The 26,867-nt window shown below is 38.6% G+C and overlaps 1 protein-coding gene across 2 annotated transcripts in view; it reads left to right on the top strand.

Moving 5' to 3' along the window:
• Znf638 (zinc finger protein 638) overlaps positions 1-14,858 on the top strand; it is a 69,375-nt gene extending 54,517 nt beyond the window's left edge. Inside the window, exons 21-27 of one of the 2 annotated variants that reach the window (XM_059258097.1) lie at positions 4,174-5,398; positions 5,996-6,061; positions 6,959-7,883; positions 9,516-9,623; positions 11,956-12,054; positions 12,692-12,810; positions 14,545-14,858. In XM_059258097.1, coding sequence (XP_059114080.1) covers positions 4,174-5,398; positions 5,996-6,061; positions 6,959-7,883; positions 9,516-9,623; positions 11,956-12,054; positions 12,692-12,810; positions 14,545-14,610 — 2,608 coding nt within the window. In that variant the 3' untranslated portion in view covers positions 14,611-14,858. The remainder of the gene's footprint in view (positions 1-4,173; positions 5,399-5,995; positions 6,062-6,958; positions 7,884-9,515; positions 9,624-11,955; positions 12,055-12,691; positions 12,811-14,544) is intronic. The other variant, XM_059258096.1, reaches the window with a different exon arrangement.
• The last annotated feature ends 12,009 nt before the right edge of the window (positions 14,859-26,867 follow it).

Here is a 26,867-nt window from a genome sequence, read left to right as displayed (position 1 = left end):
TTGGTAGAAGGAAAGCTGACTTGTGATTTGGTGCTTTATAAAGGATGTGGTAATGCTTAATAAATGAGTTCCTGCTTGACATGACTCCCCACTGCATCTGATTGTCTGATTGTCCCCGTGTACCGAGAGGCTGGGTGACAGGCCAGTGGAGCACTACCCATCCTCAGGGGAACCCCACACTGGAGCAAGTGCTCTTCACTTAGATTGTTGTGTACCGAAAAAGTTAAATACAGTATATTTAATCTTAAAATTTCATTAACTTAAAAGTACAATTTTCAGTGTATTTTTTTAAAAAGTTGGTACAGTTTTAGAACATTTAAAATATGGAATGGGAATATTTGTCAAAACAAAGTACTGCTTTGTATCCACTAATCAAAACTTAATTTTCAGAGTCTCTTCAAACTACTGACTCACCAATTTGTTTTAGTCGTGGTGTTTACTGTTGATTACTGCTATTTGTTAGTCTATGTTTTAAGATCATCTAAGTTTCAAATAGCAATTTGAAAATGTTTAAATACAAAAGTATTTGATGTTTTGCAAACGATGTCTTACGGATTTTCTTATTAACTAGCTTTTTTTAAATCAGACTATTCTAGATTGTTAAAATGATTGTGAGCATATTTAAATACATTGGTAACTCATAAGCAATATTTCTGGGTTGCCGTGTGTCAGCACATAGTTTTAAAATTGTTTATCTTTAAACCAATAATAATTCACATGCAATCCACAGAAAGCTCAATAAAAAATAATGCCAGAATGTAGGTCATATGTACAGACCTACAGTTTTCTCTGTTGGTGGCAAGAAATAATTTCCCCAAAAATTTGTTTTTGAGTATTCTGTCTTACAATATTTTTTTAAAAAAATTCACAAAAGCTTGTGTTTTTTTTTTATCAAAAACAATAGGTTGTTAATCTATTTTTGTTGGTTTTTCTTCTTTTAAAAACTCAGAATATTGCTATGTTAATGAATAGTTTCTAGTGTTGCTAAATTGATTTTTTTTAAAACTTCTTCCAATTTTGTTGTCATTTTTTCTGACTTGTATTACAGAGAGAAAATAATAATGATAAAATAATGTGGGACATAGCCAGAGTAGTTAACATTACTTTTGGAGTAAACTTACACCAAGAAAATGCTGGTGGTATTTTGCTTTAAAAACAAAACAAAATTGTTGCTTTTTTTTTTTTTTTTTTTTTTTTTTTTTTTTTTTTTCCCTCTGAGACAGCATTTCTCTATGTAGTTTTGGTACCTGTCCTGGATCTCGCTATGTAGACCAGGCTGGCCTCGAACTCACAGAGATCTGCCTGGCTCTGCCTCCCGAGTGCTGGGATGAAAAGCGGCCGCCACTGCCACCTAACATCCACAAATTGTCGCTTTTTAAAAGCGTTTGCCAGTTCATCTTGAAGTGTGATTCTTTTGTTTCTTATTAATGTAGATTCTAATCATAGATTTTTCAGAGGAAATTTCACATTCATACTTTAATAATAACTTACATTGTCCTTCCTTCATTCTCATCATACATATCCTATTTATGTGTCATTTGATTAAGACTTTAAATAAGGATACTAGATGGAATTTCCCTTGTTCATTAATATTGGTAAATACCTGGTAGAACTCTCAAATAAACATTAATTTCTGGTATTGTTAAATCTCATCCTAAAATGTCTTGAGATATGTGTGTTATGGTGTCATCCTTTATGCTTATACCTAACCTTTATTGTATGACTTTTGTGAAATTCTGAATTGATGGGGTTGGGAGTAGGATATTAGACACCTGTGTACTAAATGCCTTTCTGGAATTGTTTTTGCAACTGTTTTCCTTTGATCTCTTAAAAACAAGCAACCAAAAACTGCCATTTTAATTCTGGTATTAATATTATTTGACATCTCACTGGCATTCTAAACTAAATCAATCAACATTGAAACTCTCCTTTATTCTAGCCAGTAAACAGATACTCATTTTTGTTAAAACAATTTCTATGAAGAAAACACTATAATTCTTTTTTGAGACAGGGTTTCTCTGTGTATCTTTGCGCCTTTCCTGGAACTCACTTGGTAGCCCAGGCTGGCCTCGAACTCACAGAGATCCGCCTGGCTCTGCCTCCCGAGTGCTGGGATTAAAGGCGTGCGCCACCACCGCCCGGCCAACACTATAATTCTTAAAGACTGGTACACAGTGAGACTGGAGAGATGGCTCAGCAGTTAAGAGTACTTTCTGTTCTTGCAGAGAAGAACCCAAGTTTGATTCCATGCACTCACATGGAGGTTCACAAATGCGTACAGTTCCAGCTTCAGGGGCCCAGGGCCATGCTCTGGCCTCTGAGAGCTCTGCACTCACATAATGCACATAAACTCAAGCAGGCTCACATACACATACATAAGTTAATAAATTTTAAAAATGACTGGCACAGAAGCAAAATATGGAATTAAGCCATCTTTACAAACAGGCCTGTGTTCTGTTTAAATGCAGAACTGCAGTAGTTACTCTTTGTATAAATGAGAATAACTTTATAAACTTTAATGTGATAAATGAGAAAGTCTTGTTATATCTTTCAGCTGAGATTAAAAAATCTTCATGTTTGTTCAGCCCATAAATGTGTTTCTATATAGTTCAGTTTATAAATCTTTAGGAGTAGTAAATAGCCCAGTAACGAAGCAGGAGTTTGAGTTTATTATTGATATGAATCTTGTAATTTCAAAAGTTTGTATTTTGAGAAATATCCATGTAACTGAATGTCACGGTTGTTTCTTTGTCATATTTGTGCTTGGCCACAGATTCTACTTTAGTTCCATGAATTTGGAACACTTAATATGAGCCCTTGGTATCTTCAGTGTTAAAAATGTTAATTTCAAATAGAAACTTTTAATATACTGAGTGGTTTACACAGAAATTAGAGTGTATTGTTATTAGGATCTATGAGTCCTCATTGTTCATAAACTTGTCAACTATTACAGTTATTCTTCTGGGAGAACCAGTTTATTTAATGAAATGACTAGACCCCCATGGGTGGCAGTTAGCACCTTCTCCAAATCTCTGAACAGGACAGAGATAGATACCATCTAATATTGTGAGCTAAAGCATATGTGGCCATCCTCTGAGAAGCATGTCAAGATGGCAGCTTATCCTCTCCTTCCTTGGAAACAAGAAAATGAGTTAAGACTCTACTGAGGTGTTAATGTGGTGGGATCACTTTCTAGTTTCTTTCTCTAACCCACTGCTTCTAACAAAAGTGTGGGAATGTATTTTTAGAGTGTGTTAGACATGGTCTTCAGAACAACTCTTCTTCCAAGACAACTTCTAATGTGGAATGTTAATTCAAAATAGTTTATTTTGGTTCTGCTTCCGTGAAAGTTGTAGAATTGGAAAATCATACATTTTTTGTTTGCTTATTGTGGGTTTGGGAAGACCATGACAACATAAAATAATTACATACCTATGCATTTTCTCCATTTCTTCTGAATAATCGAAATATATGATAACTGAGCGAGTGGTTTGTGTACAGTAAGATTTTATGTTTGTGTTAAGGTGGTTCTAAAAGTTTGACTTACAATTTTAAGTCTCCAAAAGCTACATAGGTCCTTCTAGAGAAAAGTTTCTTTTATGTATTATCATCCATAAGTACATTTTTTAGAAACTTAAAAATAGGTCTTTTGCATCCAAAAAGGAGGTAAAATGGTTAAGTGGCATTATCCTCCATGACAATTCCAATTTTCTTTTTATGAAAGTCCACTTATACATATTAAATTTCCATGTATGGATCACTAGCTTTATTGTAGAACTGCACATTTTGTTTAGTTACCTATGTCATAAGTAAAGGGCCTAGTAATAATTTGAGATATCTCAGATTTTGTTTGGCCTCTTCAGATCCAAACTTGAAACTGGAATGAAAAAAAAATAGTTAATTTACACAAGTAAAAGGAAGATACCAACAATCCTAGTTTTGCTATTATTTCCTTTGAATTAAAAAGATGGAGGATTCTTAGATCTTTCACCTTCTGATTTCTGTCAGAACATCTTGACCACTTTAATGCTGATTGGCTGGATTTCCCAGTGCTTAGTACTTGTGCATCAGGAAACCTTTACAGTTGGCATCAACAGGATTATTTACAATGATTGCATTCTCATCATAGTTTGATTTTTGTTTGTTTTTGTGTTCTTTTTGTTTGTTTTTAAGTACTTTTAGCCCTGACTTGAAAAACAGTCCTGTTGATGAAAGTGAGGTACAAACAGCAGCCGATAGTCCCTCTGTTAAACCTAGTGAGGTTGAAGAAGAAACTACTTGCAATATTGAAACAGAAACTTCAGTGCAGCAGGAAAAACTTGGTAAGGAAGAACCCAAACAAGCTTTATATGAGTCTGACTTTGCAATTGAAACACTAGAACTGGAAGCTCAAGGAGCAGAGGTCAGCATAGAAATTCCTCTTGTAGCATCCACTCCAGCCAATATTGAGTTATTCAGCGAAAATATAGAGGAATCTGCTTTAAATCAGCAGATGTACACCAGTGACTTTGTGAAGGAAGAGACAGAAGTTACAAACGCTGAAACAGAATTATCAGTATCTGACAGTGTCTTCATAGAAGAAAGGAACATCAAGGGAATTCTAGAAGATTCTCCATCTGAAGCAGACTTACTTTCTGGAATTGCACAGCCCATGGTAGAAACCATAGCTGAAGTGGACAAACATGAAACTGTTTCAGAAGTACTGCCATCTGCTTGTGTTGTGACCCAAGTTCCAGGAAGTTACATTGAAGATGAGAATGTTGTGAGTAAAAAGGATACTTCTGAAAAAGGTAGCATGGATGACAAGGAGGAAAATGAATTTAATACTGAGGAAACCAGAATGGATTTACAAGTAAATACAGAGAAGGTTGAGAAGAATGAAGCTGACACGTTTGTAGAAAAATTGGAGAAGATTATAGCAGCAATAAGAGAAAAGCCAGTAGAAAGTGCTGTAATAAAGGCAGACCCAGATACAGGAGTGGGTCAGAGCAGTAAGCCTGATGAAACTGGTAAAACTAGTGTGCTGACTGTATCGAATGTTTGTAGTAGTAAAACAAGCATCAAGGCTGCTGTGGTGTCTTCCCCTAAAGCAAAAAGTACAACTTCAAAAACTGAAAGTCAGAAACATTTTCCAAAACCCGTGCTTAGAGATCAAATAAATGCTGAAAAGAAAGTTTCAGCCAAGGAATTTGGTCTGCTTAAAAATACCAGATCAGACTTGGCAGAAAGCAGCAGTAAATCCAAATCCACTCAGAGTGGTGTTAACAGAGGATGCAGTGGAAGGATCTCAGCCCTTCAGTTCAAGGATTCTAAACTGGATTACAAGGATATAACAAAACAGTCTCAGGAAACAGAGACTAAACCTCCCATCATGAAACGGGATGACAGCAACATTAAGGTGAGGAGAGTAGAAGAATGACTCAGTGTATCTTTGAAGTGCGTAGCTCTGCTGCTATAGCTATGAAGTAGGAAGTATAGTTTTGGCTCATACTTTCATCTCTTCACTCTAGCCCCAAGCTCCTATTTCCCTTTCTGAAACAATTCCATTGATTAAGCCAATAGACATTTGGAGTATTGAGCTCAAAGTTCCCATTTACTCACATACTTGGAAAGTATTACTTGTTCACAATGTAGCTGAATTAAAATTTGGTCAGAAGTATAACTGTGATTTAAAGAAGAGTCTGTAGTGGCTCCTAGGATGATGATTGGGCATTCTCTTTCCTCTGAAATTGAAACTTCCTTTATCAGTTCACTGATTGCCTAACTTAGACATTGTGGGCAAAGAGGAAGAAAGACCTTGGAAACTGAATTTAGCTATAACTTTTAGAGACTGTGCATATACCATTAAATGATTGTTGACTTAATTTTGTATACTTGTTAAGCATTTGCATAACTGACCATATTTGGATATTTGCTGATTGTGTTTTCTCTTTTTTTAAAGAACATTAATAATCTGGGTATAAACTCTCTTTTTCTGTATTTCTTAATATTTTAGGCGTTGGCTTTGCAGAACATTAAGAATTCTAAAAGTACTACTGGTAGAAGTTCCAAATCGAAAGAGGTAAAATGAGAACATCTACATTCTCTATATCTATTCTATCATAGCAGCACCCACCTATCTTATACACTTAGAAGTTGAGAGAGTGAAAGATACAGGGCATAGGATAGGGGTGAAGTGCTTCGTGTTGTATCCTGCCACTAAGTTCTTTGGTGTTGTCACTGAGGTAGACTAAATAGTTTTATTGTTATATGTGCTAGCAGTGGGTCATTGGCAGCTTACTACATCCAGAAGCCTACTGGAAATTTTACTTGCTATTGTACCAGTTTTAAAGTAATGTTTTCAAATACAATTGCATTAGCTATGAAATCTTAGTAATCTTTTCAGATAATTTTATCAATATAAACGTTAAACTTTCCAAGCACTGTATAAGTTAAAATACATATTAAATATAAATTGATTGATATAGTTAACTATTTACCTTTTATTTTTGTTTGAGGTGCTTCTAGAAGTCTAGTAAGTGAACACTTGCTAGATATTTAACATATGGAATGGTAGATTCTTTGAATTGTTTTGACAAGTGCTTTAAATGTAATTTTAAAGTGTAAATTATTTTTTAAAATTTGTATGCCGTGTATGCATATTCTCACATGTATGTGCTCTTACATACATGGAAATTAGAGAACAATTTGCTTTATACCATTAGTTCTGGGTATCAAACTTAGGTTGTTGGGCTTGGTGGCAGGAACCTTTACTGAGTGAGCTATCTTGCTAGCCTTGACTTTGGAACCCTTTAAAATATAACATTAATTTTATTTTAGTCTTAGGAAATGGCTTTACAGTGAAGTTCTCATGGATGATCTGCATATTAGTTTACTGTGACTAGTAGTAATAACTAGTCAGTCATAGTTCATAGTGGTCAGTCATTGTTCATAGTACTGATTCTTAACTTTCCAACAGGAACCATTATTTACATTTAATTTGGATGAATTTGTTACTGTGGATGAAGTCGTAGAAGAAGTAAATCCTTCTCAAGCCAAGCAGACTCCATTGAAAGGAAAAAGAAAAGAAGCTCTCAAAATTCCTCCTTCCGCCGAACTTAACCTAAAAAAGAAAAAGGGGGAAACTTCTGTCCCTCACAGTGTTGAGGGAGAATTGTCCTTTGTAACACTAGATGAAATTGGAGAAGAAGAAGATGCAGCTACACAAGCTCTAGTCACTGTGGATGAAGTCATTGATGAAGAAGAGCTCAATATGGAAGAAATGGTAAAAAATTCTAACTCCCTTCTTACCTTAGATGAACTAATTGACCAAGATGATTGCATTTCCCACAGTGAACCTAAAGATGTTACTGTTCTGTCCATGGCCGAAGAGCAAGATCTTCAACAGGAACGTTTGGTAACTGTGGATGAAATTGGAGAAGTAGAAGAGTCAGCAGATATAACTTTTGCTACTTTGAATTCAAAAAGAGATGAAGGAACTACTGTAAGGGATACTATTGGGTTCATTTCTTCCCAGATGCCTGAAGACCCTTCTGCTTTAGTTACTGTAGATGAAATACAGGATGACAGAAGTGATTTTCATCTAGTGACTTTGGATGAAGTAACTGAAGAGGATGAAGATTCTCTGGCTGATTTTAAAAATCTTAAAGAAGAGCTTAATTTTGTTACTGTGGATGAAGTTGGAGATGAAGAGGATGGAGACAATGATTCAAAAGTTGAGTTAGCACAAGGCAAAATTGACCACCGTACAGACAAAAAAGGAAATAGAAAGAGGAGAGCTGTGGACCCAAAGAAGACAAAACTTGAATCTTTCTCCCAAGTAGGTCCAGGAAGTGAGACTGTTACACAAGATCTGAAAACCATGATTGAAAGACCTACGGCAGGTAGATACTTGAAAGTGTTCATTTTTCTGTTTCATGAAATTACATTTAAAACTGGTTTGAACGCATTGACGCAGTAGGAGTAATATCATCCTCTTGATGTTCCGTAAGCCAGCAGTTAAAACCACTCAAGTTTTCCTCAGAAACAAGTACAGGTTGCACACATTTTTCTTAGTTTACAGAGTACAGGTTTGTCCCAAGTTGTTATACCTCAAGAAAGGATGGCAAAACCAGGAAACTGAAGCAGCCAATACAGAGCTACAGTGAAAACAGTGTGTATGTATGGGGAAACAAGCCTTTAAAGAGCAGAACAGTGTCCACATCACTCTGCCTCCTACTTCTGGCTTAAACTTGGGTTTAGAACAAAACAAGCAGGAAAACAAATCATCGAGGTACTATTCAACTTTAATTTTTTTTTTCTTTTTTTAAGTCAGGGTCTCACTGTGTGACCCTTTCTGGCCTGGAATTCCATATGTAGACCATGCAGCTTTGAGCTCACAGAGATCAGCTTATCTCTGCTTCCTGGGTTCTGGAATTAACGGTGTGAACAACCACACCTGGCAGATGTTGGTCTTTTGAGGTGAGGTCTGACTCTGTAGCCCCGTGTTGGCCTAGAACTCAAAATATAGCCTTGACCTTGGGATATTCTTGCCTCCCAAGTGCCAGGATTAGAGGTGAGAGTCACCACATCTGGCATAGTGTAATATTTTGATGGTATGGTATAATAGAGCAGCTTACTTGCTTGCAGGACATGAGAGAGACAAATATAATTTCCGTTAAGCTGTGAACCCAGCTGACATACTGTGTTATACAATAAAGTCACCTTGGTGAGAAGGAATTCAAACAGTAGTTTATTTTATTTCCTTAGATGTTATAAATGAAATTATTCAATGTATTAGTGAATGTCTACTTTGTAAAGGTTTTAAAAAAGAAAGTTGGGTGTGGTGTTGCATGCCTTTAATCCCAGCACTCGGGAAGCAGAGGCAGGCGAATCTCTGTGAGTTTGAGGCCAGCCTGGTCTATAAAGCGAGTTTCAGGACAGCCAGGGCTGACACAGAGAACCCTTGTCTTGAGGAAAAGAAAAAAAGAAAAAAGAAAGAAAAGAACAAAAAAATTGAAATTTGAAAATTTTAACCAAACTGAGAATGGAATACTAGGAACATCTCACTGGGTTGACAACAATGCAAGGAAAGGTGTATAGCCACCCTGTGAAAAAAACAGGAAGGAATGGTTGTTCAGAACAGAAAAACTGCTTTTTAAAATAGATTTCTAAGTGGCTTAAGAGATGTTCAGCAGTTGGGAGCACTGGTTGCTCTTCCAGAGGACCTAGGTTCAATTCCTAGCACCACGTGGCAACTCACAACTGTCTATAACTCCAGTTCCAGGGGACCTGAAACCTTCACACAGACTTATACATGCAGGCAAAACACCAGTACACATAAAATAGATTTCTATTTAGGAATAGGTTTCTTTACCAGGTGTGCTGGCACATGCCTGTAATCCAGCACTCGGCTTTCTCCCCAAATTTCAGCAGTTTTTAGAACAAAATTAGGATTACTAGATAGTTTAATATATTAAATTTAAAGCAATTTAAGTACTGTTAATGGAGCAATAAATTAGGCTTTCTTTTTAAAGCTAAAACACCAATGAAGAGAGTTAGAATTGGAAAAGCATCACCCTCACAAAAAGCTGTAATGGCAGAACCAGCAAAAGGCGAAGAAGCCTTCCAAATGAGTGAAGGAGGTAAAGGGGCCGTTTGGGTGGGGAGAAAACCACATAACATGAGATCATATGGAGGTTTCACAAATAACCAGCCAAGAAACTAGAAAGGCAGCAGGCAGGCATGTAAGATTCTTGTAGATTTTTTTCTTCATAATTTAGAGAGATTTTGGAACAATGACACAGGAATAAAAAATATTTATGGAAATTACTCACAAGAGGCTATTGTGACAATGTTGCAGCATCAGGGAACAATAATTTATTAACTATCTATTTTTTATGTTTGCTTCCAGGCATCCAATCAATAAATTAAACAGAATGTCTGAACAACATTAGTAATATTTAAGTTAATACAAATAAGGAACATGAACATTGTCACACAAGAGATAACTTGTCATTGTATCCAATATCCTCCCTGTTGTTGGCCATAAAATACTAACATATTTCCTGATTTCAAGGGCTTATTGATTAGGAAAGGTAAAAGAAATCATCATCTTCTAGTATGAAGATACCCCTTTGCTGTCTTCTTTGTAGCACTCTTTACCCTCTGTTCTAAGGGAAAGTTCTTTGAATCTGATTCCTCTATCTTCCTTGCTTGGTCTACAGTCTATTAGAAGCTTTTTATTTTATTTAGTAACCAATGGTATTAGTGTTTTCTTTTCTATCACTTAGCCTATTACTTTTCTATTTATGCTCTCTTCTCTATTTACCAAAGAAAATGAATCTTCTATGATGATGGCCAACTTGAGTTTTACCTTGTTTACTCCTTACACATAAAATACAACTCAATTTCTATCACTAGGGGTTGAAATTCAATGTTGTTAGCTTTGGAATACCCCTAGCAACAAAGTAGAACGTCTAGAAGAGCAGTTCTCAACAGTTCGTAGCAAAACTACAGTTATGAAGTAGCAACTAAATAATTTTATGGTTGGGGTCACAACAACATGAGGAACTGTATCAAAGAGTCACAGCATTCGGAAGGTTGAGAACCAATGATTGATCTAGAACCACATGTTTTTAAATCGGGTTTCCATTGAAATGGACGTATTTTGGCATTTTTATTACCTTTCTGAAGTTCTGATGAACTCTCTTCTGGTTGTTGTCAGACATCTTTAGTAAAGTATATGAAGTAAATAACAAATAAAACATTATTTGTTACCATTTATTGTGTTCCATGACCAAATTGGTATCCCTTATTCTTTTCTATAGCAAATTTTTACTTTAAGCTATAGTTATATCATACCAGTGGCTCCTAACGTAAGTTCCTTTGTTTTTGTTTTGCTTTTGTCAAAAATTTTTTGGCATGTTAAGTCAACTTTGACACCAGCTTGCTTAGAATAATATAGAAGGGATAATTTATCTATGGCTCATTTAATAACTGTATTTCCATTAGTGGATAATATGTTTTCTCAAAAGACCAGATAACTTCAGAAAGTCATTTGCCACTCAATTTTGAACTTAAATGATTTCTTTTAATCTATTCTTAATTATTTTATAGCTTTCATATAATGTAAATGTAATTCATTATTAAGCCACATGTGCCTTTAGAGTGGCAGGAGCAGATAGATTTAAAAAGTTTATAAAAAGTAAAGTATATGAAGTAAAGAAAATAGGAAGAGACCAGAGGCAGAGAGAATGGGCTGTTTTGACCATCAAGTCAAGAAAAAGGATGTATGCACCCTCAATAGACTTTTAAGAATTGGTATCCTAAACAAAAGTTTCTGGGTGGGAAGGCTTTAAGGACATAGTTACTCTTTGCTGGTGCCCATTTTCACTAAATTCATACTTTCCTCAAACCAACACCTAGAGTATAGAAGTTAACTCTAGCCAGTAACCTACAGAACTTGGCTCCTTAAAAGGAGGACTGTGAGGGGCTAAAGGAAGGGAGGAATCGGGGAACAAGAGAAAATGAAGGGGGATGTTTTCTTCATGCTGAATTTAGATTTAAATACATATATATAGCACGAAAGCAGAACTATTGGGTGAGAAGAAGAAGGGGGCAAATACAATTGAAGTTCAATGATCTGCAGCTTACAAAGATGTTATCATGAAACTTGCTGTTTTCTAAATGAACTAAAAATAGTAACCGCCTTTTGTCACCCTTAATTCTTTCTGGAGCAATATACCTATAAAATTTTACATTGGCTTTAGCCCTATTTCTCCTAAATCCATTGACTACATCTAAACATTTACCCATTTACTTCTTAGATCAAGGAATCATTATTAACTAAGGTGTAGTTCCATGAGTTTTAAGTTAGTTTTGGAAATCAGAAAGTATCCAACATTACCTTCACAAAGTCTATAAATCTATTTTAAATAACTTCGTGTTTTTCCTTGAACTTTTTAATGACTTTAGTTGAAGAAACTGAATTAAAAGAATCAGAACCTAATGAAAAACGCAAGAAGACTGAAGACTCTTCTGTAGGCAAATCAGTGACACCTGATGTGCCGGGAGGTAAAGTAAAAATGACATTTTTCTTCCTTATTCCTATGAAATAAAAATTGAGCAAGTTAACCTTGCTTGGTGTTTCTGAATACAGGTTATGTAGGTTTTTTTGTTTTGTTTTGTTTTGTTTTGTTTTAACTTAGCATGGATATTTTTATTTCATTCTTGAAGGCTGGAATATGCCTGCCTTTTTCTTTCTTGTACTTTTGTGTGCTGCTCTGGTAAAAACTGAGTTATATTTCCCCAAGCAGAAATTTCAGTTAGGCCAAACAAGCTGAAAAGCTTCCCTAGCAAACTTTGCTCATGACCACTGTGTTGAGTTGAGAGGCTTTTAGATGCTTAGCAGCCCATCATTCTGCTGTTTTAATCTTCTGCTTCAACAGGGTGTTTCTAAGATGTTTGTTTTCTCCTCTCTCAGATTCTTCAGCCTGCAGTACAGTAGCATTCTGGCTTCTCTGGAGGCTTTGGAATATATGTTACATATTGCTTAATAAAGATACATGTTTTGTACTGCTGGGGGAAATAGCCAAGTGGTAGAGTACCTGACTAACATGTTTGAGGCCTTAGGTTCAATCTCCAGATTTGGGTAAAGTAATTGACACACTGTTGATGGATCATTCTCTTTCTCTTTCCTCCTGTCTTCTAGATTTGGACTTTCTTGTTCCAAAAGCTGGATTTTTCTGTCCGATTTGCTCCCTCTTCTACTCAGATGAAAAAGCAATGGCAAATCACTGCAAGAGCACACGCCATAAACAAAATACAGAGGTAACGCATAAAATTCTTGTGCTGTCACTATCTTTTGATTTAAAGTAAGAGTCTCCCCAACGTGTGTATTTCTTTTCCTTTATGAGAACTTGGGTATTTAGCCCAGTTCATTGCTCCTGAGTCCAAAACTCCTGTTTTTCTATGTCACTGTATGTTGCTATGGTCTCTAGCTCTACTCATTGTCCTGGAGCAATAGCATTCTCTAGAATAGACTTTGTAAGCAGTAGTATCTTGTGGACCTCCTTTAAAATAGAAGACTCTGCTTATCCTGATGTCTCATTGCAAATGCCTGTGCATGTTAGCAGATTAAAATTTCTGAATTTCTAGTCAGAAGAAAAATGTCAATTTCTTAAACTGATTGAGTCACAGACCTTCCCTTTTTTTGTTGTATATGTTTAAGGAGGTGCTGCTCTAGAGAGTTACTGTTAGCCATGGGAATCAGTAGTTCTGACATCTGAATGTCTAAGGTTGTTTCATATATTCTGTGTATTGAACTTCTAAAAACCAAGCTAGTTAGTGGCAAACCTTGGGTTTCCACCCAGCTTTGTTTATTTCTAGGTCTAATCTCTCACACATTTTACCTTCTCTGTGTGCTTTTAACCTGTTACAGCCTACTTTTTTTTTTTCCATTTAAAATCTTGCAACTGCGGCCAGATGTGGTAGCATACACCTTTAATCCCATCATTCTGGAGGCAGAGGCAGGCGATCGCTTAAGTTTGAGGATGACCAAAGTTACAGAGTTCCAAGCTAGTCAAGGTTATATATTGAGACCTTGTCTTAAGAATATTTCACATGGCACTTGGAATAATAGCCACACTGATGTGGCTCTGTGAGACTGCATGACCTGCTTCTTTTCTGTATCTCTGAAATCTATCTTGTTACTCTTTTCTTCCTTGTACCTGAGAACTCAGCTGCCATTATGCCATTGCCTTAATTACTATTCCTGTGTCCCTCCTTTTATGTGGCCAGTTTTTCCTATCTTTTGGTCTCTACTCAAATATTAGCTGCTAAGAAAGGCCTTTGCTTAAGAAAGCAAACTTCAAAGCCAGTTGTGGTAGCACACTCCTTCAGTTTCAGCACTTGGGAAGCAGAGGCAGGCAGATCTGAGTGAGTTAGAAGACAGCCTGGTCTATGGAGTGAATTCAGGACAGCCAGGACTGCATAGAGAGAAACTTCCTCACAAAACCAAAAATAAAGAAAAGAAAGCATTGATATGATAGTATACATAAGTGACCCCAAAAATTCTACCAGGGAACTCCTACAGCTGATAAACTCCTTTAGTAAAGTGGCAGGATACAAGATCAACTCGAAAAGAAAGCAAACTCTATCTTAAATCTACAAAAAAGATGAACCTTCCATAGTTTCTCTGTTACTGTTTTAATTTTGTGGTGCTAAGGATCAAACCCAAGAACAGGCACATGAGCACGCTTCTTTCTTCTTGTTATAATTTTGATTACTGTCACCTACAGTGATTTCAGTTTTTCTTTTCTTTAGTTCCTTTATTATAGTGTAAGCACTTTAAAAAATGCCTTTATTTGTCTTGTCCACTACTAAATCCCCAAGCCCCAAACATAATGCCTGGCATATCATCAAATGTCAGAAGGATGATTAGTGAAAGGAATCAATGTTAATTAAGTCTACTTTAAATTATAAATATAATGAGATACATTTAGGATTGCACACATAGCAAACAACATCTAACAAATGTTTCATGTTGAAAATTGCTTTTAACAGAAGTTCATGGCCAAGCAAAGAAAGGAAAAGGAGCAGAATGAAACTGAAGAACGAAGCTCTAGGTGATGGGGAAAAGGAGGAAAAAATTCACTAGAAATTCATTTAGGGTCCAGTTGATTTGTGTATTTCTGTTATCATTTAATTTGTAATTTCTGTTTCAGAAACATATTCATGTTGTACAAATTTCTGATTGCCCGTGGTGTAGAGAAACTGATGGGAAAAGTATGATGGGTTTGATTTTTATATCAAATCATCAGGCATGGAAAGATAACTTTTAGAAGTGTTAAAATAAATGTTCCTACTGTATATTTCAACACTGTTGTGTTTGTGTTGATTTGTAAAGACTTGCTTGCCTCTGATTATAGACAAAGCTCTTCTCTACAACCCTGTGATTTAGGATATTTGGCAGTTCTTTGTGTGTTACTGGAAGTAATAGCATGATGTGATACTTTGTCTCAGCCATCCATGTATACAGGTCAGATTCTTGTGTTCAGTTTTTCTGTATAATGAGATGACATCATGTTTAGCCAAGGTAAGTTCGAGTAAAATACTGCTTAATTGTTAAATATTAGGAAGATTTTTTTTTTTTTTCTGTTTGTAAAAAGCACCTGCCAAATCATGGAAGTATTAGTTTAGGTATACAAAGCAGTTTTTACTTTTTATGAACTTTCAGAGATAAGTTTTAAGCCATCTGAATAATGTGTAAGAAGTTGTAAAGGCACTAAAAAAATAATCAAATGTTTTCTAGATAGATGCTAAGACCCCTTCTTGCCTAGTCAGTCCATATTTCAGACATGTCTGCTGACTTGAAGTTAATTTCATGTCTGATTCCTCAGCTTTTCTTTATAACTAATAATAAGGAAATGATGAGTGGAGGGAAGCAACAACTCAGAAAATCTCACATTAGGTACTTCATTCCTACCACAGCACAAAAGGTTATGCTACACAGCCAACAAAAAGTGAAGATCTGGGGCTGGAGAGATGGCTCGGAGGTTAAGAGCACGTTTTGCTCTTCCAGAGGGCCCAGGTTTGATTCCTAGCACCCACATGGTGGTCTACAACCATCTAACTCCAGTTCCAGGAGATCCATCACAGTCTTTTGGTTTCCCTGGCACCAGGCGTGCTTGTGGTACACGGACATCCATACAGACAATACCCATACACATAAAATAATAATTTTTAAATGTTTCTAAAGTGAAGATTATATCAGCTCCCCCCCCCCCACACACACACACCGCCTTCTAATCGAATTGCACACTGAGTTCAGAGTTAACCACAGCCCAAGCAACATTATAAATACATGAAATAGAGGGAAATGTTGGCTTGTGGATCTCAAGGCTGTTGGAGTTAAGAGGTAACAAAAAGAGATACTAAATTGCAGGAGAATAAAGGGCCAACATTTGCAACTAAGGAAGCTTTAGACTTCATCTTGTCTGGGTCAGTTTTGGGCTTTATTTTTAGGTCCTAGTAGGAAAGTCTTACTTCCTTTTAATTAATTGTCTGGGAAAAGACTACTTTCCTAAGGTGTCAGGATTTGAAATTGAAAGTAAAAGGAACTGCTGAAGCATGAAAGTGATGAGGAGGGGTTATTTAATTCTAATAACCAATAATGACTATTATGTGTCACAAATAATTTCCCGTATGGGACTCTAGGTGCAGAAGATTTTTTATAAGGTTTAAAAACACACATCTATATGCATATACTTTTCTGTTTGTCCTTGATATTTTCAGAAAATCTTGAACTATTGTCTATCCTTCCTTTAATCCTGATGTGCATGTTCCTAACAGTTTCTACTTACTGGTGGAGATTTATAAAGAGTGTGTGTGTGTGTGTGTGTGTGTGTGTGTGTGTGTGTGTGTGTGTGTGTACGTACGTACCATGGCTTGTATGTGGATCCTAGGAATGGAATTCATGTCCTCAGGCTTTGACAGCAGGTACCTTTACCAAGTGAGCCAGCCATCTTACTATAAAATCTTTGAATTTTATTACTTTCTCTGTTATAGAATGCTGTAGAAACTTGCCTTTCCAGAACTGCACCTTTGTAGTCAATGTTTTAAAAATGTAATGGGGGCCGAGGATGTAGCTCAGTTGGTAGAGTGCTTGCCTAGCATACATAAGGCTCTGAGTTCAAATCCCAAGCACCTCATAAACCTAGTGTGTTAGCTAATACTCTTAAACCCAGCACTCAAGAAGTATAGGTAGAAGGATCAGTAGATGAAGGTCAGTCTCAGCCCATTGCAAGTTCAAGACTAGAGTTTGGTATTACTTGATTACAGAAACTATCAAACAATAAAAAGACATAACAGGATATTTATGCTGATTTACTAATTAACATAGTTTCATATGCCCATGTACTAATTAACCAATTATCAACTCAACTCCAATTATTCTTATGTACAGATTTGTATCATTTCCAATGTCATTTATATATTACCTAAAAGTAAATCTTGGGCCATCTCAATGGCCCAGCAAGTAAATTGCTTGTCACTGAATCAGAAGACCTGAATTTGGCCCCTGGGATCCTCATGGTAAGAGAATTGACTGCCACAGGTTGTCTTCTGACCTCCACATGCACACTAACATGTTGTGCATGTGCACCTTCATGTGTACACGCACTAATCTATGTATGTTATGTAATAAAATATTTTTAAATAAATCTAATTATGTCATTCTACCCATAAATGTTAGGTCATAACCAGTGTCATTAAAAATATTCCTAGCCAAGTGATGGTGGCACATACCTTTACTCCCAGCACTTGGGAGGCAGAGGCAGGTGGATCTGAGTTCGAGGTCAGCCTGGTCTACAGAATGAATTCCAGGACAGCCAGGGCTGTTACACAGTGAAACCCTGTGTCAAAAAATAAAACAAACAAACAAAAAATCCTATTTAACAAAAGTCTAATTCAGATTTATTTCATTTGTGTATATCAGGTCAGGGATGGGGGGTATGTTTGCCTATATGTGCATGTGTGGAGAAATCAACAACAGTGTTTTCCTTTTCTATCTTTTTTTTTTCCTTTAAAAAAAAAAAAAAGTTTTGTGTTGTTTTGCCTAAATGTATGTCTGCACCACATGTTTGCCTTGATGACCTTGGAGGCCAGAAGAGAGTATTAGATCCCCTGGAGCCAGAGTTACAGACAGATGTGAGCTGCCATGTGGGTGCTGGGAGTTCAACTGGCGTCCTCTGGAAAAGTAGTCTTTCTATCCCTTCCATCTTAATTTTTGAGATGATTCTTTCATTAAACCTAAAGCTCACTGCCTCAGTTAGACTGAGTAGCCAATAAGCCCCAGGGATCTGTATGTTTCTCTACCCTCCCTGAATTACAAATAACATATATTACTCTTTTTAAAACTGTGTCTGAGCCGGGCGGTGGTGGTGCACGCCTTTAATCCCAGCACTCTGGAGGCAGAGGCAGGTGGATCTCTGTGAGTTTGAGGCCAGCCTGGTCTACAGAGTGAGTTCCAAGAAAGGCACAAAGCTACACAGAGAAACCCTGTCTCGGGAAAAAAAAAAACAAAACTGCGTCTGAACCCAGATTCAAATAAGTTCCATATACTGTGACTTACCACTTGGCTCTGACATATAAATCTTCATAAGTAAAACAGTGTATGACACCTGTATTTAGGTTTCTGAGGTACATGCTGAACTTAGAAGTTTATATACGAGTGTATGTATTGATAGAGCATATATGTATAAAATGTGCTTTGTCCTTCTGAGAGACTTATATGAGAACATAAGCATAAAATACTACATGACAGCATAGCTTGTGCTAAGTGCTCCCTGAGTGGCTTAGACACGAAGAATTAAGCACGGAGGGAAGTAAATAACTGTTAAAGAGGCGCCTTAGGAAGTAAAGTCAAGTTGTACTACTATAAGCTTTTTACGTTGTTTGTGAAGTAGCATGTAACTAAGATTTCTACCAAAAGCAACTCTACCAATCAACATTGTCTAATTGTTATTTATAGCACATTCCACCTAACAGTTTTAAAATGCACATTCAAGTACCTGTGGAACACACAACAAAATAAACCATGTTCTCTAGCCATGATAAGAGTTAAACTAGAAACCAGTAACAGAATAGCAGCCAGAAAACCACTAAACGTTGGAGGATTAAACAACACACATAAATACTCCATGCAGATAGTGAAATGCTTAAATGAGAAAAGAGATCTCAAAATAACCAGGTAAGTGTAGTAGGCTTTCTTGGACTGCCAGCCCCCAAGTCATGACACAGAGACTTACTATTAATTATGAATGCTTGACCTTAGCTTAGGCTTGTCTCTGGCTAGCTTTTTTTAATTTTAATTAACCCATTTCTATTAATCTGTGTGCTGCCCTGAGACTTCTTTACCTCATCTACATACTATCCATCCTGCTTTCCTTCCTCTGTGTCTGGCTTCCTAGCTGGCTGGCACCCTTTTCTCTGTGCCTACCAGCTCTGCCTATCTTTCCTCTGCCTAGCTATATGCTATTCAGCTTTTTATTAGACCAATCAGGTACCTTAGGCAAGGTGAAACAGCAACACGTCTTTACATTAAAAAGAAAAAAATACAGCATAAACAAAAGCAACACACCTTTACATAGTTAAACAAGTATTCTATACCACAACAGGTAAGTTCCTACCTTAAGGTTCCAGTACAAAGGGAGGTGGCTAGAAAAATAGAGCAGACTAAACCCAAAGCAAGCAAAGACACAATAACCAGTGAAAATAGAAAAACAGTAGAAAAGTTAATGAAACAAACTGCTCTTTAGAGGTGATAAAAATTGGTGAACCTCAGACAAGTCACTAGCTCTGTAGCTACTAAAGTAACAAAACACTGCTAACAACTTGATTTAAATTCAGTAGCTTAGAAGTCATGTTTGAGAAAGGTTCCTTTAAGCCTTAGTGGTTTCACTGGAAAATTTTTAAGTGTTCAAAAGTTTTACAATTCCCAGTTTATGAGCTATTTCATCTATGTAAGACTGGTTCAATTTCAAGAAACAAGTGTCATTCACTCTTATCAACAGACTAAAGAAGAAAATTACACATACTCAGAAAAGGCGATTGACAGAATTTAATACCTGTTCATGTTTAAACCCAGTATACTAAAAACCGAAGTTTCTTTGCTTTCTGGCTTAGCTCCTGTTCATCTGGGAAAGGACAGCAATGTAGTGAGGAACAGGTAGGAGCAAAATGGTCAGGTTGCAAACCAGACCAGAGGAAAGGCTGGTTTCCACAGACCCTTTCAAGGTAAGCCCCTGACTAAAGACCTCCAGAAGTTTCCGCCACTTAACACTTTCACCTTCCCACAAAACAAGTCTTTAAATATGGGTCTTTAAGAGGCACTGAAGCCATAGTACCTAGCGTCATACTTACTTTTAAAGTCTGGTATCTCAGATGGAGAAAAATAAGCACTCCTCTCTGCTAGGCAACAGTACTATAAGCTATAAGCAAGAAAATATACTTATTTCTTACTCTACTTCTCCCCCATGCATCAGGCAGATTATAAGTTAAGTAGTTATGTACAGGTGACATAATTCCCTACCCATAAAACTTCAAGGCAATAAGATTCATAATAAATTAATTCAATAAAGTTGCATTATTACAAGATTAACAAAAATACAATATTTTTGTGATTGTTAACAACAACAAAAGAAGACTTAGGTATAAGTGTGCCCGAATATGTATACTCTGTGAGGTGAAAATTTTATCCAGCTATGGTGGCACACACCTGTAATCCCAGTAGGTCAGAAGCTGATGCAGGAGGTTCAGGAGTTTAGGGCCAGCATTAGGCTACATGAGACCTTTGGGAGATTTAGTTGGTAAAGTTCTTGCCTTGTAGAAGACCTGGGGTTGATACTGTGGAGGTGTTTGTGCTGGTTAGTTTTATGTCAGTTTGACACAGGCTAGAGTCATTTGAGAGATGGGAACTTCAATTGAGAAAAATGCCTCCACAAAATCAGGCTGCAGGCAAGGCTGTAGAGTATTTTCTTATTTAGTGATTGATGTGGGAGGCCCCAGTCCATTATGAGTGGTGCTATCCCTGGGCTGGTGGTCCAGGTTCTATAAGAAAGCAGGCTGAGCAAGCTAGTAAGCAACATCCCTCCATTTCCTCTGCAACAGCTCCTGCATCTGGCCTCCTGACTTGCTTGAGTTCCTGTCCTGAGTTCCTTCAGTGATGAATAGTAATATGGAAGTATAAGCCAAATAAACCATTTCCTCCCCAGGTTGACTTGGTCATGGTGTTTCATCACAAGAATAACCCTGACTACAACAGTGTCATAATCAAGAGTGTGTTAATGCCAGAGGAGAAAGATTGATGGAAGAAAATAGAAAATCCAGATAGAGCTATACAGATATAGCTGATTTACAGAGAAACAATAGCAATTCAGTAGGATCAGATGTCCTAGTTTTCTTTATCTGTTGCTGTGAAAAAATACTAAGACAAAAGCAACTTAAGGAAGAAGGCTTATTTTTGCTCACAGTTCAAGATAAAATCCACCATGATGGAGAAGTCAAGGTATTAGGAACTTGAAGCAGCTGGAAGCAGAGCATGAATGTATGCTGTTACAATTCAGGATCCCAGCCAGGCAAGGTAGGTATATGTACTTGCATCAATTAATAATCTCCCATACACATACCCAGAGGCCCATCTCCCCAGGTGATTTTAGATCTATCACTTTGACAGCATTAACCATCAGAGTAGCCTTTACAATAAATGATGCTATTATTTTCTTTTACTACAGGGCCTCAACCTAAATCTCATACTTTGTAGTTAAGGTTGGGTCAGGGCAGGCATTCATATAAAGCTAGAACTATAACAGTTATAGAAAAGTCTGGCAAGGTTGGCATGTGCCTATAATACCTGCTTTTGAGGATGCTGTGGCAACAAGGTTGCTTGAGTCCAGAAGGCCATCCAAGAAAACTACAAGACCTTGTCTGAATTTTTTGTCTAGGAAAAAAAAGGAAATTTTCAGGATCTAGGACTTGACCAAAGAATTCTTAGGTTTAACAAAAAAGAAAACTGGCTAAATTGGATCTCATTAAAATTAAAAGTTAAAGTGAGCTGTGTGGTGTTCTTACCTATAATTTCAGAATTTGGGAGGCTCAGGCAGGAGGATCACTGTGAGTTTGAAGCAAGCCTGGCACTGGGCTACAGACTGAGACCCTGTCACAAAAACAGGTGGTGGCTCCCATCTTAATCCCAGCACTGAAGCAAAGGCAGGCAGACCTCTCTGAGTTTGAGGCTAGCCTGATCTACAAAGGAGTTCCAGAACATCCAGAGCTGTTATATGGAGAAACTGTCTCAAAAAGCAAAGCAAAAAACCCCAAAACTTGTTTCAGGCCTTCAGCACTAAATTAGGATTGCTGAGGCACACAGTTATGAACTGACCTAGTTCTTGGCCTCTCCAATGTGAGAAAGCCATTATTGGACTATCCAGATTATATTGTGTAAGCCAATCTAATACCCTTTAACTTTGAAAAAAATAAACTTGTGTAAAACCTAGTTAAAAAGATGAGAAAGCTGATTGTAGATTGACAGAAATACTTGAACTCACAGCCCAACAAAGGCTAGAGTATATGATCTCCCTTACAAGGTGACACCATTAGTCCCAGTACTAGAGAGGCTCAGTAGGCAGAGCTTGGTGAGTTTGAGGCCAGCCTGGTCTACACAGTGAGTTCCAAGTCAGCAAAGTCACATGGTGAGACCCTATCCAAGAAAAGGGGCAGGGGTACATACTCTGAAAACAGTATTTTTAAGTGGTGTACTTAGCAGTCTTCAAAAGATATAGTTTGCTAAAGTGGATATATGGATCAACACTAAACAGTGTCATTAGCCGTTGAAATGCAAATAAAACTACAACAATGAGCGGGAGAGGTGGCTCTGTGTGGCTAAGAGTACTTGCTGCTCTTGTAGAGGACCTGGGTTTAGTTTCTACCACCCACCCACATAGTGACTCACAACTTGTCTTCAACTTCAGTTCCAGGAAATCCAATACCCTCTTCTGGCCTTGGGCATCAGGCATACACATAAGAACAGAATCTAAAAAAATTTAAAAAAAAGACAACTGATGGTGGCCTATGCTCCCAAACCTATAAGAATGGCTAAGAGTAGTGATAAGACTAAGTGCTGACAATGGAGAAACTGAATCACTATTATTATATGAATGTTTGCCTACATGTATATATCTACACTGTCTGCTACCCACAAAGGTCAGAAGAGTCACCAGATCCCCAGGATAGTTATGAGCCACCACATGGGTTCTGGAACCAAACTCAGATTCTCTGGTAGAGCAGCCAGTGCTTTTAACTGCTGAGCCCCTAGATCACTCTTAAATTGCTGATGTGCATACAAAATGGAGCAGCACTCTGGAAATTGGTAGAAATGGAGCAAAACCAAAACAACAACAAAAAACTTATTATGTGCCTATTTTCTGTTAATGAAAAGTTTTCTGAGTTAGGGTACTTTATAAAGAAAATAAGTTTATTAGTTCACAGTTCTGGAGGTTCAAGGTCAAGACACAGATACCCTCTCAGCTCTCCAAAGGTATGAGCACACCAGTGAGTTAGTGATCAGCCTTATTCTCTTTGTTGGTGGTGGTGAAAGATGGGGTCTTATGTAAACCCAGGCTTGTTATATAGCCAGGGATGACCCTAAATTCCCAGTTCTGCCTCTACCTCCCAGGGTCTGGGATTATAGGCATGTGCTACCACACCTGGTTTTTGTTTTTTGACAGGGTCTTAGTATGTAACCTAAACTAACGTTAACTCTCAGCCCTACTTCAGCCTCCCCAGGGATTGCTCTTAGACCCTGGCATTTCTAGCAAGGTTTGCTTTTTTATGACAACTGTCTAATAGGTATTGCCTAGGATCCCACAAGTAGATCAATTCCTCTTGTGGATATTGTCCTCAGTGATCTTGTCTCTTTGTACTATGCTTAAATCACATTACCTATCAATATCACAGTGGGGACCAGATTTCAAACATGAATAGCTGGGGATGCCTTGAAAGCATATTGGAGCCATAGCAGCATCTCACTCAATACATGTACTCAGCTGTGGATGCTACAGAAGACAATTTTCACACAGGCATTTATTCACATTTTTTGCAACTCTGTATAATAGTTTCAAATTTTGAAACTATGCAAATAGCCTTCCATAGATAAACTGCTATATTGGTAGCCTAAAGTCTGCAGTTGTGGTTTTTTTTTTTTTTAATTTAATGTCTTTATTGATTCTTCAGGAATTTCACATCATGCACCCCAATTCTGCTCACCTCCAGTCCCCTCATATCTTCCCCTCATCGCTGCCATGCCCCACAAAAGAAAACAAAACAAAGTAAGCAAAAACAACCCCCCCCAAACAAAACAACAGAAAAATCTCTTTGCTTCTCTCTTCCTGCTTCTCCAACACATTTTCATTTGTCCTGATGGCATTGGAGGCTTCTGTTTGCCATACAGTACATACACCCCTTTGTCCCATCAGCTTTACTGGCAAATGTTCATTGCAATGAGTCACTGGTCTGGTTCAAGGCCTCTGGTTTCTGGTACACCATCCTCACTGGATCCTCACCAGAATTCCTCTGGGATATCCTGTGGCCACCCTGAGTCTTGGAGATCATGTGGGAATCATTCCATTGGACCAGTACGTTCACAAGCTCTAGCAGTTCCTAGATAGGGTAGATGCTGGAGTGGGTCAGGGCCTGGCTGTGGGCCTGGGTGGTAGCCAAGCTTGTCAGTCAGCAAGGGAGTAGATTCAGCTCCCTTACATGCATGCCCTCAGGGTCAGTTCACCCTCACCTGTGCTGAGGGGTGGGGGCCATCTTTCCTGAGTGCAGAGGCCAGCTCTCTTGTAGTGTCCAGTAAGAGGCAAGGCCAGCTTTTCCAGTGCTAGTGAAGGGCAGAGTCTGTTCAGCATGGCCCTCTGATTTCATCTCACATAGTTTCTAAGGCCCCCTGAGGTGACACAGGCCACAGACATCAACACAGACCCCAGCTGCCCCTGGACCACTGACCCAGACATGGTCCTTGGCAGCAGCTTGGGCCCAGATGACAATCCTGGGTGGAAGGAATGGCCACTCAGGTGGGAATGGTTCTGGCAATCCTATGACTTGGTGTCTATGTGACCTTTGGTGGCAATGCAGGACCTGGACTTCAGCACAGACCCCAGCGTCAGTAGGACCATGGACCCCGACATGGTCCTCAGCAGCAGCTGGATCTGTATGTCACCACTGCCCCAGTGGCAGTATGTCCCTGAGGCAACAACATGGCCTTTCATCTCGGGTATCTGCAGGGCCTTCGATGGTAACGAGCATTGGACATCAGCACAGACCCTAGCTGCAGTAGGGCCACAGACCCTGGCATGGTCCTCAGCTGCAGCTCTGGCCTTGATGTCACCATTACATTGTATAGCAGCTCAAACCACTCAGATCTGGATGCATCCTGGCTCTCGGACACCAATCTGGACTCAGGTGGCTGACCTTACCCTGGGCATCCATCCTCATGGTGCTTGATGGCAACAGGTGCCACATATGTCAATCCGGATCCTGCAGCTATATGGCCACAGACTCAGATATGACCCTTGGCAGCAGCCTGGGCCTGGATGACACCATGTTCCTAAGTGACAGCACAGGCCACCCTTATTTATATGGTCCTTGCTGAGTCGTCGTCCCCAGACTCCAACCAAGCTGCAGGCTCTGACCCAGATCCCAGGCCTCTGTGTGGGCCCTAGTGAGAACCTGGGCTACAGACTTCAACACAGACCCCAGTTGCAGCTGGGCCACAGACCCAGACATGGCCTTAGGCAGCAGCTTGGCCTGGTCGACATGCTAGCTCCAAGTGGTAGCCCTGGCTACTCATTCAGTATGGCTCTGGCAGCAGCATGGCCCCTGGACACCAACAAAGCCACAGGTTGCAACCCAGTCCCCAGGCTTCATATGGTTTTTCGTGGCACCATGAGACATGGGCATCAACATAGACCTCAGCAGCTGTGGTAGGACCACAGACCCAGACATGGTCCTCAACAGCACCCTAGGCCTGGTTGTCACCATGGCCCCCGGTGGCAGCAAAGGCCACCCAAATCAGTATGGCCCCAGAGGCGGCATGGCTCGTGGACCTAAACCCAACCCCAAGAAGTAGCCCAGCCCACTGGAATCAGCATGACACTCAGCAACCGGAATCACGAGTATCAACACAGACCCTGGCTACTGTAGAACCAGGGACCCAGACCTGGCCCTTGGCAGCGGCCCAGCTGGGACATCACCATGCCCCCCACCTGCCCTGGTGGCAAACAGACCTCCCTACTCAATCTACTCCTCACCACCTTCACTGTGTCCCCAGGTGGCAAGCAGGTCTCCAAAACCTGCCCACTCCTCACTGTCTTCATTTTTTCCTTTCTGCATCTTTCTACAGCACAAAAACTGTGCTGCTTCTCTATCTCTCCCATTTCTTCACCACATATTTCCTTATAATAAGGCTCACATACCCATGGCTGTCTTCCTGCCAGTCTGGGCCTTCAGGACCCCGTCTGACTAGACCCTGTCTCAAGTCTACAGTTTTTTTTTGTTTGTTTGTTTGTTTTTTTAAGATTTATTTATTTATTATGTGTACAGTGTTCTGTCTGCACATATGTCTGCAGGCCAGAAGAGGGCACCAGATCTCATTATAGATGGTTGTGAGCCACCATGTGGTTGCTGGGAATTGAACTCAGGACCTCTGGAAGAGCAGTCAGTGCTCTTAACCTCTGAGCCATCTCTCCAGCCCCTCAAGTCTACAGTTTTTAAATGCGAAACTTGATATATGCAACAATTAGGTTTAAAAAAAAGTGTTAAGTGAAAAAAAATCTCAGCAGGATGCATACCTTGGGATTTCACTTCTGTAGCATTCATGAAGTGAAGCTGAAGAGCAGGTTCATTACTGCCAACAACCAGGAATGGGAGAGGAAATGGATGTAGCTATAGAACGATAATAGGAAGTTGTTTTAGTCATGGCTGTGTTTGCTCAGTTATACAACAAAATGGCATAGTGTTACATATACACAATGACTGCCTGTATAATAGAATTTAACAAGGCTCGTGCAGTACATTTTGTTGATTTGGACATCTGTATAGTAGTTTGAGATGTTAGCATTGAGAAGGGTAGAAAAAGCATGTTGATGGCTTAAATAATTCATTGTAGTCTAATATTAATTTTTTACTCATTAGAAATGTTCTCACTGTATAGCCCAGCCTAGCCTGAAATCTGCAATCCTGCCTCACCTTCCCAAGTGCTGAGGTCACAGGTGTGTTCTATCATGCCAGGTTCCTATAAATTTTTTTTAACCGTTTCATAATTTAAAAACTAT

This window comes from Peromyscus eremicus, chromosome 3, assembly GCF_949786415.1.
Source record: "Peromyscus eremicus chromosome 3, PerEre_H2_v1, whole genome shotgun sequence".
Lineage (NCBI taxonomy): Eukaryota > Metazoa > Chordata > Mammalia > Rodentia > Cricetidae > Peromyscus > Peromyscus eremicus.
Note: the sequence above shows the minus strand (reverse complement) of the source record. Positions and strands in the feature narration are given on the sequence as shown.